The sequence below is a fragment of the Dioscorea cayenensis genome, chromosome 10, assembly GCF_009730915.1.
Source record: "Dioscorea cayenensis subsp. rotundata cultivar TDr96_F1 chromosome 10, TDr96_F1_v2_PseudoChromosome.rev07_lg8_w22 25.fasta, whole genome shotgun sequence".
Classification (NCBI taxonomy): Eukaryota; Viridiplantae; Streptophyta; class Magnoliopsida; order Dioscoreales; family Dioscoreaceae; genus Dioscorea; species Dioscorea cayenensis.
In genome coordinates, this window is record NC_052480.1 from 4,168,397 (window position 1) to 4,181,381 (window position 12,985).

The 12,985-nt window shown below is 34.9% G+C and overlaps 2 protein-coding genes across 2 annotated transcripts; both read right to left on the reverse strand.

Moving 5' to 3' along the window:
- Positions 1–230: 230 nt before the first annotated feature.
- LOC120270171 (endoglucanase 12-like) lies at positions 231–3,016 on the reverse strand. The gene is given in 6 exon segments (XM_039277198.1): positions 231–817; positions 901–1,073; positions 1,197–1,794; positions 2,126–2,167; positions 2,169–2,434; positions 2,552–3,016. Coding segments are annotated over 6 exon segments (1,860 nt in total). The 5' UTR covers positions 2,931–3,016; the 3' UTR covers positions 231–415.
- Positions 3,017–6,575: 3,559 nt separating this feature from the next.
- Positions 6,576–12,112, reverse strand: LOC120270647 (la-related protein 6B-like). Its single transcript, XM_039277705.1, has 10 exons — positions 11,620–12,112; positions 10,544–10,625; positions 9,561–9,655; positions 9,216–9,287; positions 9,066–9,145; positions 8,882–8,978; positions 8,144–8,191; positions 7,982–8,050; positions 7,460–7,603; positions 6,576–7,248 (listed from the first exon to the last, which is right to left on the reverse strand). Exons 1-10 carry the CDS (start codon positions 12,022–12,024, stop codon positions 6,991–6,993), a joined length of 1,350 nt encoding a protein of 449 aa, XP_039133639.1. The 5' UTR covers positions 12,025–12,112; the 3' UTR covers positions 6,576–6,990.
- Between the last annotated feature and the right edge of the window lie 873 nt (positions 12,113–12,985).

Here is a 12,985-nt window from a genome sequence, read left to right on the forward strand (position 1 = left end):
ACACACACACACACATATATATATATATTTTAACTTTAGATGTTAATTTTCAATAGATTGATATTACTCAGTCAGAAAACTGGGAAAAAAAAAGAGTAGCAAACTAGTCGTTTTTGTCATGTTTCTGTATGTAATTGCGCTGATCCGAATTTCTTGTTTCATGCTTGTTTAGTTATTTCATTCATGCTCACTTTTCTTCTAAAGAGCAAAAACATGGTAAACCACAAAAATAAAAATAAATGAACTCTGTTGAAATAGATGACTTTAGCTGTATCATACATATATCAAGACTGATTAGGAAGCATGCATGAGTTGCAGATGTCCAAAAGGAACAACAGTCTTTCATCCGGTATGGCATTACATTACATTCAAAAAATTAAAACCAAAAAATTAACACACTGAGATCAAGCTTTCCTCACGGCATCCACGGTGGCGGTGGTGGTGGGTTCGCCGGATAAAGGGGAGGCACGGCGGAGAAAATGGTATTCTTATCAATGCCACCACCATCAGCGTTTGTCATTGATATCAATGCTGCCACAAGTCCAGCATTCCCCACCATTGTCGGCTCTGTATAACCAAATTTGCTTCTCACATCAGAGAAGCCATCGTGTCGATCAGGACCTCCGACCATAGCTCCGATGATCGTGTTTGGGTTTGGTGACCGGCTGTCTCGCCATTTCCATCCTCCTGTGCATGAATATTTCACACCGTCGTGTGGTATCGAGGCACCGCGGTGGTGTACATGTTTTGGATAGTTCTTACCATATCCTACAATGTAGCTCATTTTCTTCGGGTTGTTTCCTAGGATGTATTGTACCTATACCATCACAATTTTAGATAGGCTCAATCTACAATACATATATATGTATATATTACATATATTGATTGATGTTTGTTTACCTGAGAAGCGGCGAAGCTACGAAGATCATCCACAGTGAAGTAATAGGTCCCACAAGACCACCCAGGTATATTGCTTGCATCCAAATAATCAGCATAAAGAGAAGCCAAGAAAGCAGCATTCACTACATACTGTAATGGTTGTGGCCCTCCATGATTCAATTGTATCATTCCGCCTTTTGTTTTTCACATACCAAAGTTAAAGTATCAATAAACAACCTGGTGATACTTTAAAACACCAAATAAAGATAAAAAAACAAACATTGAATTAAGTATTCATTATTTTGTTTTCTGATTACCTGGAGTGAAATTGAACACATTGAACCTTTGAAGATCAGAACAAAAGTTCAATCCAATTGCAGTTTGAAAAGCAGAGAGTGAATCCTCATAAGGATAACCAGGATTCAAGAAAATCCTGAACCTTGTTAGCAGTAACTCAGCTGCAGGGAGTTTGTTATCCCAACTAAGCACACTGAGGTCCGGAATTCTCAATGATACCTTTGCATTCTTTGAGAGTTTTGGATCGGTGGCGAACGTCACATAACTTCGGTTACCGGAGGCGTAAAACATCCAGGCAGCTGCCCACATGTACTCATCCCAGTAACCTGTGGAATTGTAGAATGGGGCAATGGCTGGATTGCCGAGGGAGTACATGTTTCTTTTTCCCATGTCCCTGGCAAAATTGTAGATTGCTGATGCACCTTTGAGGAGCTTTTTCGAGTATGTTGCATCGTCACGAAAGACTATTGAGGCTGAGGCTAGAGCTGCTGCTACTTCGGCACCGAGATCTGGGGCCGATGATGTTTGTTGCACCTTTCTTGGGTAGTCCATGTCCTCTGGCCTCTCCCAGCAGTAGTGATCATCTGGAGTTGTCGAGTTTACTTCCGCTCCTCCCACCTGTTCAGAAATTTAAAAAAAAAAAAACACTGACATAAAAAACCAGATTGATTTACACAGGAAAAACATGAATTCTTATTGTTTGTGAAATTTTATAATCAGAACAGACAGTTGATGAATGGATTCCAACTTTTACTGCAGAAATACAACAGAGTTCAATTAATTGGCAGACATTTATCAAGCACTCAATACAATGTACCATTAATACTTACATATAGATCAGAAGAACAAATGATTAATCTTTTCCAACTTTTACTGAACTAGCACAGCATAATTTAATTAATTACTTGAACATTTCTGATGATGATAAAATTTAGGATGCAATTGATACCTGAGTGTAGATTTTGGTAATGGAGGTTGCCGAAGAATTGAAAGGTCAAAAGCAAGTAATCAGTTCCCCATTTGATGATATCTCTAATGTGATCATACTCCCCAAGGGCCTTGTATTTGTGACTATATTCAATCACTGACCAACTTAAGAGTGACATTGAGAAAGCCATTGGAAAATGGAACTTGATATTATCCCCTGCATCATAATATCCTCCGACGAGACCGCCTTTTACATCTGATAAATCTGATCCATCTTGCAAGCCAGAATTCCCTCGCCATGATATACCATTATTCTTTGGCAATCGACCCGCTAATTATTAAAATTCAAAGGAAAAAAATCACAATCTTTAACTATCAAATCAATTGATTATTTAGTTTAGTTTGCATCTAACATAGTATCAGAGTAAAATATCGGACTTTCGCTTACATTTTTGAGCATTGAAGAAAAGCAATGCCTTGTGAAGAGCCTTAGAATATTCATCCGGAGGCGGCGGGGGATCCTTATGTTTAGGCAAGGACTTGACGATGATCACCGGAACACCGATGACTAAAAATGCGATCAAAGTAGACCACAAAGCCCATTTGATCAGCTTGCGTTTAACTACGACGCAACCAAGATCAATATACTTGTCCTTCTTTTGGTTTTGATCAGGTGGACCGAGGAGCCAGCTTTGCTGAGTCTCGTCGAGGTGATGATGCCTCGACAGCGCCGCCCGGTCGACGTCCATGTTTCGACTTTGCTCATCTTCAGTTGCCGAATCAGGTTGAATCTCAAATGATCCTCCCCAGTGATTAGTTGAGTACATTATTCAGAAGAAAGGGTAGTAATCTAGGAATTTCAAGAACAATGAGAGATGATCATTCACTGTGGAATTTGTTTGTTTTTGCATGCAATGAGACAATGTGTGTGTATGTATATATGTGTGCATTTCATATGAACATACATTGTTTCATTGGTTGCTTGCTTGTCTCTATCTTTGCTAATTCACATCCTTCAATGGTTGACTTGGTGACAATATGGAAAGAGAGGTTGGCTATACTTTTCTTTTTTCCTTTTTTTAAAAATATATAGTTATATATATATTATTTATTATTATTATTATTATTATTTGTTTGCGTGGTGATTGATGCTTGCATTTAAAAGAATTAGTTTGAATTGTTTTTAGAATTAGAAGGTGCAGCTGGATTGATAGAGATTTCATATTATGCACGTCAAGACTTGACTTTTTTGAGTTTGGAGTTAATGAAGGGAATTTGGGAGTTGGCGGTGAAGTTTTTCTTATGGGTCCAAGTTAATTGTTTAATGTTTGTGAAGTTCTTAAAGAGATATATATATATATATTCACAAATTCATCCCTAAACTTTGCTTTCTCTGAAGATGGACAATGAAATTTGAGGTGTTTGTGTTTTTGGGGTTTTTTAGGGGTTTTGCTGATAAAAAGGTAGGCATGTGAGAGATCCTTTATTTAAGGAATATATTAAGGCATATTGGGATTAATAATAATAATAAAATAAAAAACCATTAGTGCTAATGTTAATGGTATTGATTAAGACTTCGATGTCCATTGAAATTATAATTAGAATTCACACCAAAACATTTTAAAAACCAAAAACAAATGCTTTTTTACTAATAAAAAAATTACCCATATAAACTTTTCAATTAATATCAAACCATTCAATTGTTTAACAAATGGCATTGCTCATTTACATTTACTTTTATTGAAATTGAGTGAGTTAAAAGAATATTTAAGTCAGCCATTTATGTGCATTCCTTACATTTTAAATTTTAACAAAAGAGTCATTACTTTTTTTGTTTTTTTTATCTCTCACAAATTACAAATCGATGTTTTCGTTTTTATCAGTTATTTTTAACATCAATAAATATTTATTATTTTTTTAAAAAAATTATCCATAACATTCTATTTAATTTTTTTAATATTAAATATTAAAAAAATATGAATATATAAATTAGGAATAATTTTTAAAAAAATTAATTTTTTATAAAATTTTGTTAAATAAATAAATTTTTTGATACATAAAATTTGGTTAACACAGTAGATTAATATTTAAGAAAAGACAATGAGGCAACCAAGAAGGGTAAATTTGTGAATTTGGGAAGCTGGGAGGTGGTCTTCCAGGCGGCTATTAAGGCATGGAACACATGAACACGTGTTTCTACTTTTGACCATATTTGTGTTATTAAAGACGAGAGATAATAATATATTATAATAATTTTAACATAATGTTTATGCCCCAGCACCAGCCAAATTGCAAAAACAATCACTTTTGGTCATAAAGTGCTATTAATTCTCATAAAAAATTAGTTTTAATTTTTTTTTAAAATATAATTGACGAGTTAGTGTGTGTCGGTGTGTATGAATGGCTCTTATACAAAAAAATATTAAGAATTCAACTAAATATAATTGATGATTTAGTATGTGTATTAATATGACTTTTATTATAAAAATAATAATATATATATATGGTAGCACTAATCTTGATTTCAAAGATTACTTGGATTAAATAATATGTACTTTAAAATTTTTATTTTCAATAACAATTAATTAGATTAAAGCCCAAACAACTTTACTTTAAAAATGGTTCTTAATAAAATTCAAATTACCAAACTCAATCAAATTCCAATAAAATTTAGTTTATTAACTCTTAATTGTTTGGGATGCAAAGAGTACCAGTGTAACGTGTGAATATAATAGATTTAAATATAAAAATCCAGGTCATATACTATTAACCATACTTGTTTGCATTTAACATTGTTGATCCTCTTCCTGTGTTTCTTACGCCACTTCCTGCGATTGTTGTTGCTTCTTCTTCTTCTATATTTATCATTCTAATCTGCTTGTATTTCCTCCTATTCTCTTTAATGTATTTCTGGTTTATCCACTTTTAAAAAAATAAAAAATAAATAAATAAATAAAAAGCAAGTTACCAACCCTCCACATTTAATATTCCATTATTAATACTAAAAAAAACACTAGTAATATTTCTCAGTTAGGTTAGAGAAAATGAAAGGATAAAAGCAAACCAACAAAACACACAAATGTACAAGATAATATCAAAACAAGTATGCAAAGATATCAAATTTAGACCACAATATAGAAACACCTAATGGAAGTTATCAAGAAGCTGTCAATCAATTCTATAAACAATAAACAAAAACAAAATTCAGATTCAGAAATAGACAGTGAAGCCTGCACTTGTTGCACCTGATTATGAAGTATTTTAAAAGCACAAGCATAATTGTGATTTCTCTAAAAATGGCACAACCATTTATTTGAGAACATTGACCAAGTAAAACACCACCAAACAGTAGTTCAAAGAGCATCTCAAGAAATAGGAATACAAAGAAAAATGAACCGATTCAACAATTTCTTCCATCACAGCCTACTGGCGTCATAGCATTTATTTTTTAGCTCTAAAGGATAAAGAAAATAGACATCTTACCAGCCAACAATTGTTTCTCAGTCAAACATATATGGCACTGTTCCTATTGTTGGTCAGTAAAATTTAGATGGCATGAAATGAGTAAATACGTAAGGTATACTAAAACAGTTAAATGAAGATGACTGAATCATGTGAGGTAAAACAAGAACATCAGGTACATTGTGATGATAATGTAATTTTAAGCACTAACCGATAGAAGTAAACATTCTCAAATGAGAAGTCAATTTTCACAGTTCAGCAAAGCCTTAACAACTAGCTATATTTGAGTGTCATGCTTTTAATAAAGGATGATGCCCACAAAAAGGGGAAAATGTCTTTCATGGAGATAAGAGTCATCACCCATGCTTACTGATATTACTTGGATATATCCATGTCAATGAAAAGATCAACAAGGGCCATTTGTTCTCACTCACGGTGATGAACATCACCGAGTGCAGCTTGTTTTCTTACTAACAAGAGTGAAGTAAATATGACATGATCAAAGTGGCACCTGGAATTTGTTTCAAACATGGTGGTAATGGATTATACGCAACTAGTGATGCCTGGAATTTCTTTTAAATATAGTGGTACTGAATCAAATGCAATACTTATGTTTTAAAATGGCATGGCAACACATATCAATTACGCTAAAGTTCACTTCAATAGAGTTGCTGCTTGGACTTAATAAACTATTTGCTAGTAGTTGCATATTTTGCATAAGAAAATGATCATAATTGAAATGGCATTAAGCATAGTCTTGGACTACCACAAATTGGCTTTCTCATGTAGATGGTGGCTCGAAGGGCAAACAAACACCAAAAGTCATGTTACTGAATCCTGTCAATCCCTTGCAGTAGAAGATCACTGCACAAATGATTTACTCAGTACATAATATCTTTAAACAAGTCAATTGATAATATTCCTATATCAGCTATTAAATCCTATTAAACTTGAACAAATGCTTACAAAAAAGAGAAAATAATCAGGGGATGGATTGATGCATTCACTACTACACACCAAAATGGCATTATATTTTATATCCTTGAAAAAGTTGTGGGAGCATCAGACATAAGTAGTTCGATTACCATCTTTCAGGCAGCAGAGCCCGAAGTCTAGGCATCCTCCTCCACTAGTTAACCATTTGTCCTTTACAGCAGAACTATTAGAGCATTGAAAAAAAGAAAAGAGAACCGGCAGAGCACAAGGATAACAAGAATCCCTTCTGAGGAAAATATATTGTTTCCAAAGGGAACACCCACAAATGAAATCTACTTTGATGGCTAAGTTTTAAGACAAGACAATTAACCAAAAAGCAGTGTCTGTCTTAGTAATAGCACACCAAAACTCTAAAGTTTTCAAACACACAAAGAACTTTAACAGTTTACAGTCACATAGTAACATACCAATTTATAGTCTGAATGGCTGTCAACCACTGATAGGAGTGGAAAGGGGCTTCCCTCGGCCCATAGTGAATCCCCGTGTGCCATCAGGCATGCGTGGCCCTGGAGGTTGCTTGGCGGAAGCTGGCTGCTCAGAATGAATTAAATGGTTAGGAGGAGTGCCAACTGCGTGGCCTCCAGTCTTGTGATTGTTGTGATGCTGCCCTCGTCCCCGCCCCCTTCCTCCCCAACCACGGCCCTTCCCTCGTCTATTCACCCCTTCCTTGTCATTGGTTTCCTCACTCTGGCATAAGTCCAATTTCAGAAAGGTATAAAAACCTAAATCTAAAGGCTGACCAGCAATATCTGAGATTTTTCCAGTTCCCACATTTTCTCACAATTTCCATTTTAACCAAAAATTAGAATAAAGAAGCTGGATAATTGATTTATAAGCAAAATAAATTAAATTAATTTTACTCTAAAGTAACTGAGGACAAGAGGACTAGATAATTTACCAGATGCTCATGTGACACCTCTGAAGGATGAGAGATATCATCACTCATTCTTTCATGTGGTTGGTTAGATGTGGAAACATCCTCCTCTCCATCCAAATCACCCTCATGCATTCCCTTTCTTCCTCGACCCAGCCCTAGCTTATTCTAAAGCCAGAAGGAAGACAAGCTTTTTTAGAACCAGAGGCATAATTCTTAAATAAAAAAAGAATAGAAAAAAATAAAGCCAATGGCTTGAATGGGGAACTGAAAGAAATACAGGAAATAAGTTTCCTCTCAAATATCTTCACAGAAATAGCAAGTGAACTAAGTAGCATGTAATCTAGTGCTTGAAATTTCTAGCCTCCAAATGTTTCAGAACCAAGCAAATAATAGTGAAATAAAAAACAATGCGATACTTGTCCAGCAAATAAGAGGATGGGACACATGAGGATAAAGCATGCTTGCAAAACGGAAAGTAGATGAGTTGCAGGAAGTGCATTAACTATAGTCTTGTAAGGGAGCAGTGAAAAATATATTGCATACCATGCATCTATGCAATAAACGAACTCTGAGCCCACTTCTCCAGTTCCTCCCATCATTGAGTTCAGCAACCTGTAAGCCACCTAGATAATTAACATCAAAATGCTACCAGTGTAAAATTAAAAAATGAATTCATTGGTTAAAATTTGAATGTTCAAAACTTACTGCTTTCTCTGCATCATCAATGGATTCATACTCCACAAAGGCATGCAGCTACATATAAAACAAGAGAGGAAAAAAAAGTCATGCTTTTCAAAGCATTCAATAGAAACTTCACATACCAAAATAACTGCACTCATGCCATACATAGGAAAAAAGGTAAATTTGGGTGAGCGTATAAAACTATAATAGCATTATCTGTAGAAAATTGTTATAGCTACATTTAGATATTCTCCCAGGGTTGACTTGATAAATACCAGAGGGTAGATAAGGAGCACATTTTAGTATATTACTCTTCCAATTCTAAAATAATTCTAGGGACCAAGCAATTTTGAGAAAGTATTAAAAGTGATAATGCCCATGCCTGCCATTTCTAAATCAGAAACAGTAGAATGTCCTAAACATGAGAAATTCGGGCCAAAAAAGTAGGAAATTTGAACAATCTTGACCAGGAAGAGATATCTAACTTCAGTAAGTAGGAGAAAGGAGTGAGGAGATTGGCTTGATGAAGGCGAAAACTGTGACTTGATTAAGATTTTGGAGTGTTTGTAAAACAGTTCAAAGAACTCATTTTTTACACCGCATTCTAAATTAAATCTAAAATAATCTTGCAGAGACCAACAGAAGTTATCTTCTGGTGGAACAAATGATAATGTCAAGGTCAAAGGATCCTTCTTTCTTTTTGAGCTTAGCTTTAGATGATTAACTATGAGGAAAATAAACTATGTCAAGGTCAAAGCATACCTTATTACCAAAAAGCATTTCCACTTTTGCTGATCGATTATTTGGAACAATTGTGCCGTTTGGGGTCTGCGGGTAACATGTTCGAATTGTCCTCACGCTGCAACAAAATAATATATCTCACACTTTTGCAACTTAAAAATAAAAAAGAAATTATATTCATTGTGTCTCAGTGAATAATTTATGCCTTCCCACAGAAGAGAAAATCTTCATAAGGCTCTGGTAACAGTGATCCTCGGGGAGATTTTCAGCAACAACAATGCGTGCCTATAGAAAGAAGAATGAGTCAGAGGGCATGAAACAAAGGAATGATAAACTATCTTTTTCCAATAATAACCTGCAATTCTTCCACATCTTTCTCAGTGAATGGTTGTTGCCGCCTAACTTTCTTTCCATCATCACTGACAACCTGAAACAGAAACACAATAACAAAACAAGATTTAAAAGAGACTAAAGAATAAGGGAACTGCCGCAAACACCATATTGTCCTATGTGGTCCATGAAATGATACAGGTGGTCATTTGGTGTAGATATAACCATTCAAAGGTACAATTGCTAATGGTAAAAATTTAAATTTTATGCCAACTGAAGAACAACTTGAACACATCTAACAAATAAAAAGCATCTTAAGAGTGAAGTGACATAAGGTTACAACAAAACAGACTGGTACAAAGGAACTCACAAGTTTTGATGATGAGCGGAGGGCAGAAGCAAGCAGGGCATTATTGTGAACCAATGCTTTTATCTTCTTAAAAGATCCAATTACAGACATTGGAACTGCATGGGAAAGAAAAAACAAACAAACAGAATGCAGAACTCTCATGAGATCAAGTCAGAGAATAACATCACAAATATCTCTTTATGCTTTTGAAGAACAGTTGTCCTCTGATAATTTGGCCAATATTATTTATGTTGATCCATTTTGTAAACCCCGTATGTTGGACACAGTCATGATGGACTTACAAATGAATGAACAGCCCACTAATAGCTTACACAACACACCACATGGTCATGATCATAAATTCTATTTGACTATGTTTTCAATATTCCAGCCTCTAAACCCATGAAAATCATAAAACTTAAAGCCACAACATCAAGTGTTGCTCTGCACCAAAAATAAAAAAATAAAAATAAATAAAAAATAATTATAAACCATCCATATTTCACATAAATGCATACTCAAGTGGACCATGTCACAGGAGTATATGCTCTCAAGCTTATTTTATTATTTTTTTTAAAAAAAAAAAGTGAACCATCATCTAAAGGTCAGCATTGGTAACTTTCATTGGAAACCAACCACTAAACATAAGATATGCTCATCACAAAGATTAGCAATTAAGCAAGAGGAAGGCCTGAAATTTTTCTAAGACATTTATTCCACTAAATAAAACATCTCGAAATTAAAAAGACTGTTATGTTATTTGCAAAAACTTTATCTTTATCATCTACCTACACTAAATTTTCTCATGAGACAAATAAATATGAAAAGCAGATAAATATTTTAGGAACTTTTGTCAGAATAAGACTTACATTAGAGCTTACAAAATAATTTTAAAAGAATCCAAGACAACGCAGAATCTCAACCAGTACGTCATAGATTCCGACAGATAAAGAGAAAGTCTAAAGGAGAAGAAAACTTAAACTAGCAGCAACACAATATATTACCATAACCCTCAGGATCTTTACTGATGAATCTCATCAAATGCTCCGTGGTTGCCAAATTTATGTCACTGAAATAATATTCCACCTGTCATTATCAAATGGATCATTTTTCTTAGAAAAGTAATATTACAAGATAATAATACAAGTTCTTAAAACGCATAAAAGTTGCATCAATATCCTTTGAGGTCTAAATAATCAAAGAAAACTGAAGTCATCTGCTAAATTAAAAAATAGTAAGCAAAAGACATAAAAAGCAATGCATACTAAAAGGAGAAGGCAGAGAGATAACACACCAAGCTTGCTTACAATTACATCAAAATGACAGTGACTTTTTACCCATTATCATTATCATTTTCCTTAACCTACTGGTTCTACCTGATGTCGTACATTTCAATTATAAAAATATTTATCATGACTTCAAGACCAAATCATATAAAACTGTCATTCAAGCCAAGAGGTTTAACACACAGCCCTCGGAGCTCCTACCAGCAGAATACTAAAGCAATACTAAGGTTAGTAATTAAAGTTAGAATTTTGTGGGACCATGTGCCTATAAATTATAATGAGTTTATCATAAATTGCCATAATTGAATTTTTTTCAATAACCACCATCTATAAGTCTTGGCACCTTTTCGTTGCCTTTCCACAATCAACAACATAGATGTTAATTGCAAAAAAAAACATCTTGGTCAAGCAAAGGAGTTAACTGGCAATACTATTGAAATCCATTCCACTTAAGATATGGAAAATCAATGGTAATAATCATCGTTAGCAGGTTGTCTAACAAACTTAATCAGGATCAGGAGATTTCTAGCCGAACTGGTACTATATCTTCAATACCCTTATTTGCATCAAAGTGCCACGAGATTTCTCTTACAATAATCAGAAATTTGAAAACTTACAGTATTAAAGTTAATTAATCAAACTAAATTATAGATACACTAAGAACACCATCAATCATCAGTTTAGGTCTAAAAATCATAAAAATGCAAATTCCAAACCTAAAAACATTCTCTCAAAACAATCAATTTACAATAGAAAGGTACAAAATTAGTAAACACTTAAATAATCAAACCAACCTGCTTAGTGATCTTCTGAACAACTTCATCCGAAAGCCCATCCCTCACAGGCGGAGGTGGCGGAGGCCCAGCCAGAGTGTGATCCGGATCAGGCACTGCCGCTGACTGCACAGCCTCCTGCTCCCCACCAAACCCTCCCCCAAAATACTCAAAACCCCCGTGATTCACCACAGGTCCAACAAACCCGGGACTCGACGGATGCCCATGGAACACATGGATCATCGCCGGCTGATGCGGGATTTTCACCATCGGTGCCGCAGCACGAGGAACAAACTCCGGTGCCCGAGCGTTAAGGCGGCTTGAGGACGTCGTCCGCAGGAGCGCAGGCTCCACAGCAGCAGCATGCTCTGATGCAGAGGGGTCGGAGGAGAACTCCAGGGCTTGATCGGCGAGCTCCTGGGCCATGAATTGGGGGAAGATATGGAGCCTAGGGTTTGCAAAGCTATCGATGGAGAAAGGGAGCCCGAGAGGGCGGAGAATAGTGGAGAGGAAATTCTCGGAATTTGGGGGGCCAAATGGGAACTATATTTATAGGCTGACCACCTCTGCTACACCGACTTGGATGATGGAGGTGAAATGACGGAAAGGGGCTCTTAGTTTCCCAGGTTTTACGATGTTGCCACTGAGGGTAGTGTCCCTTCTACGTGGCAAGATTTGAGTGAGTGGAAAGGTATGGCTTTCTTAAGGAGTAATTTCCTTTCGTTTTTGTTTATTCTAACCCAATAAAACTTTTTTTTTAATATAAATAAAAAATAGATAAATATTCTCAAATGACATAAAAGTGCAAAAAGCGGACAAAGTTTTAAATACTTATTGTCTATTCATAAATAAATATTAGATATATATACTTTAATTTCAAAAATAAAATGGTTTTGATAAAATTTGTTGAAAGAACCATAAGTCAGCTCAACAGTAACTACTATGTAATGTAATTGAGAGGTCTTGAGTTTAAGCTTCTCAACTCGTATTGCACTAGATCCTTAGTGGGAGTTCAGTGCGAAAAAAAAAGTCTTCTCCTCCAGAGTTGCATGACAGAAGGTTTATTCCTAAGAGGTCATTAAACCTCTATAAAAGGTCATTCAAATCAGCGTAATTGATACACTTTCGCACATGCATATCTTTTGATTTTGTGCTTATCACCTTTGTCAAAAAATAAAGAAAAAAGATTTGTTGATAATCTCGTGGCCGGTGTTGGTTATCTCCACTAAAAGTGGGTTATATATATTTGTGTGTTTTCCGACTTATTTGTATTTTTATTATTGATGGTATTTTTCACTTTTATCCTAAATTTTCAGTTTCAATAAATTAATAATTTATCTATTTAAAATAAAAAATTAGCTCATCATACTTATTTATCTATCAAACA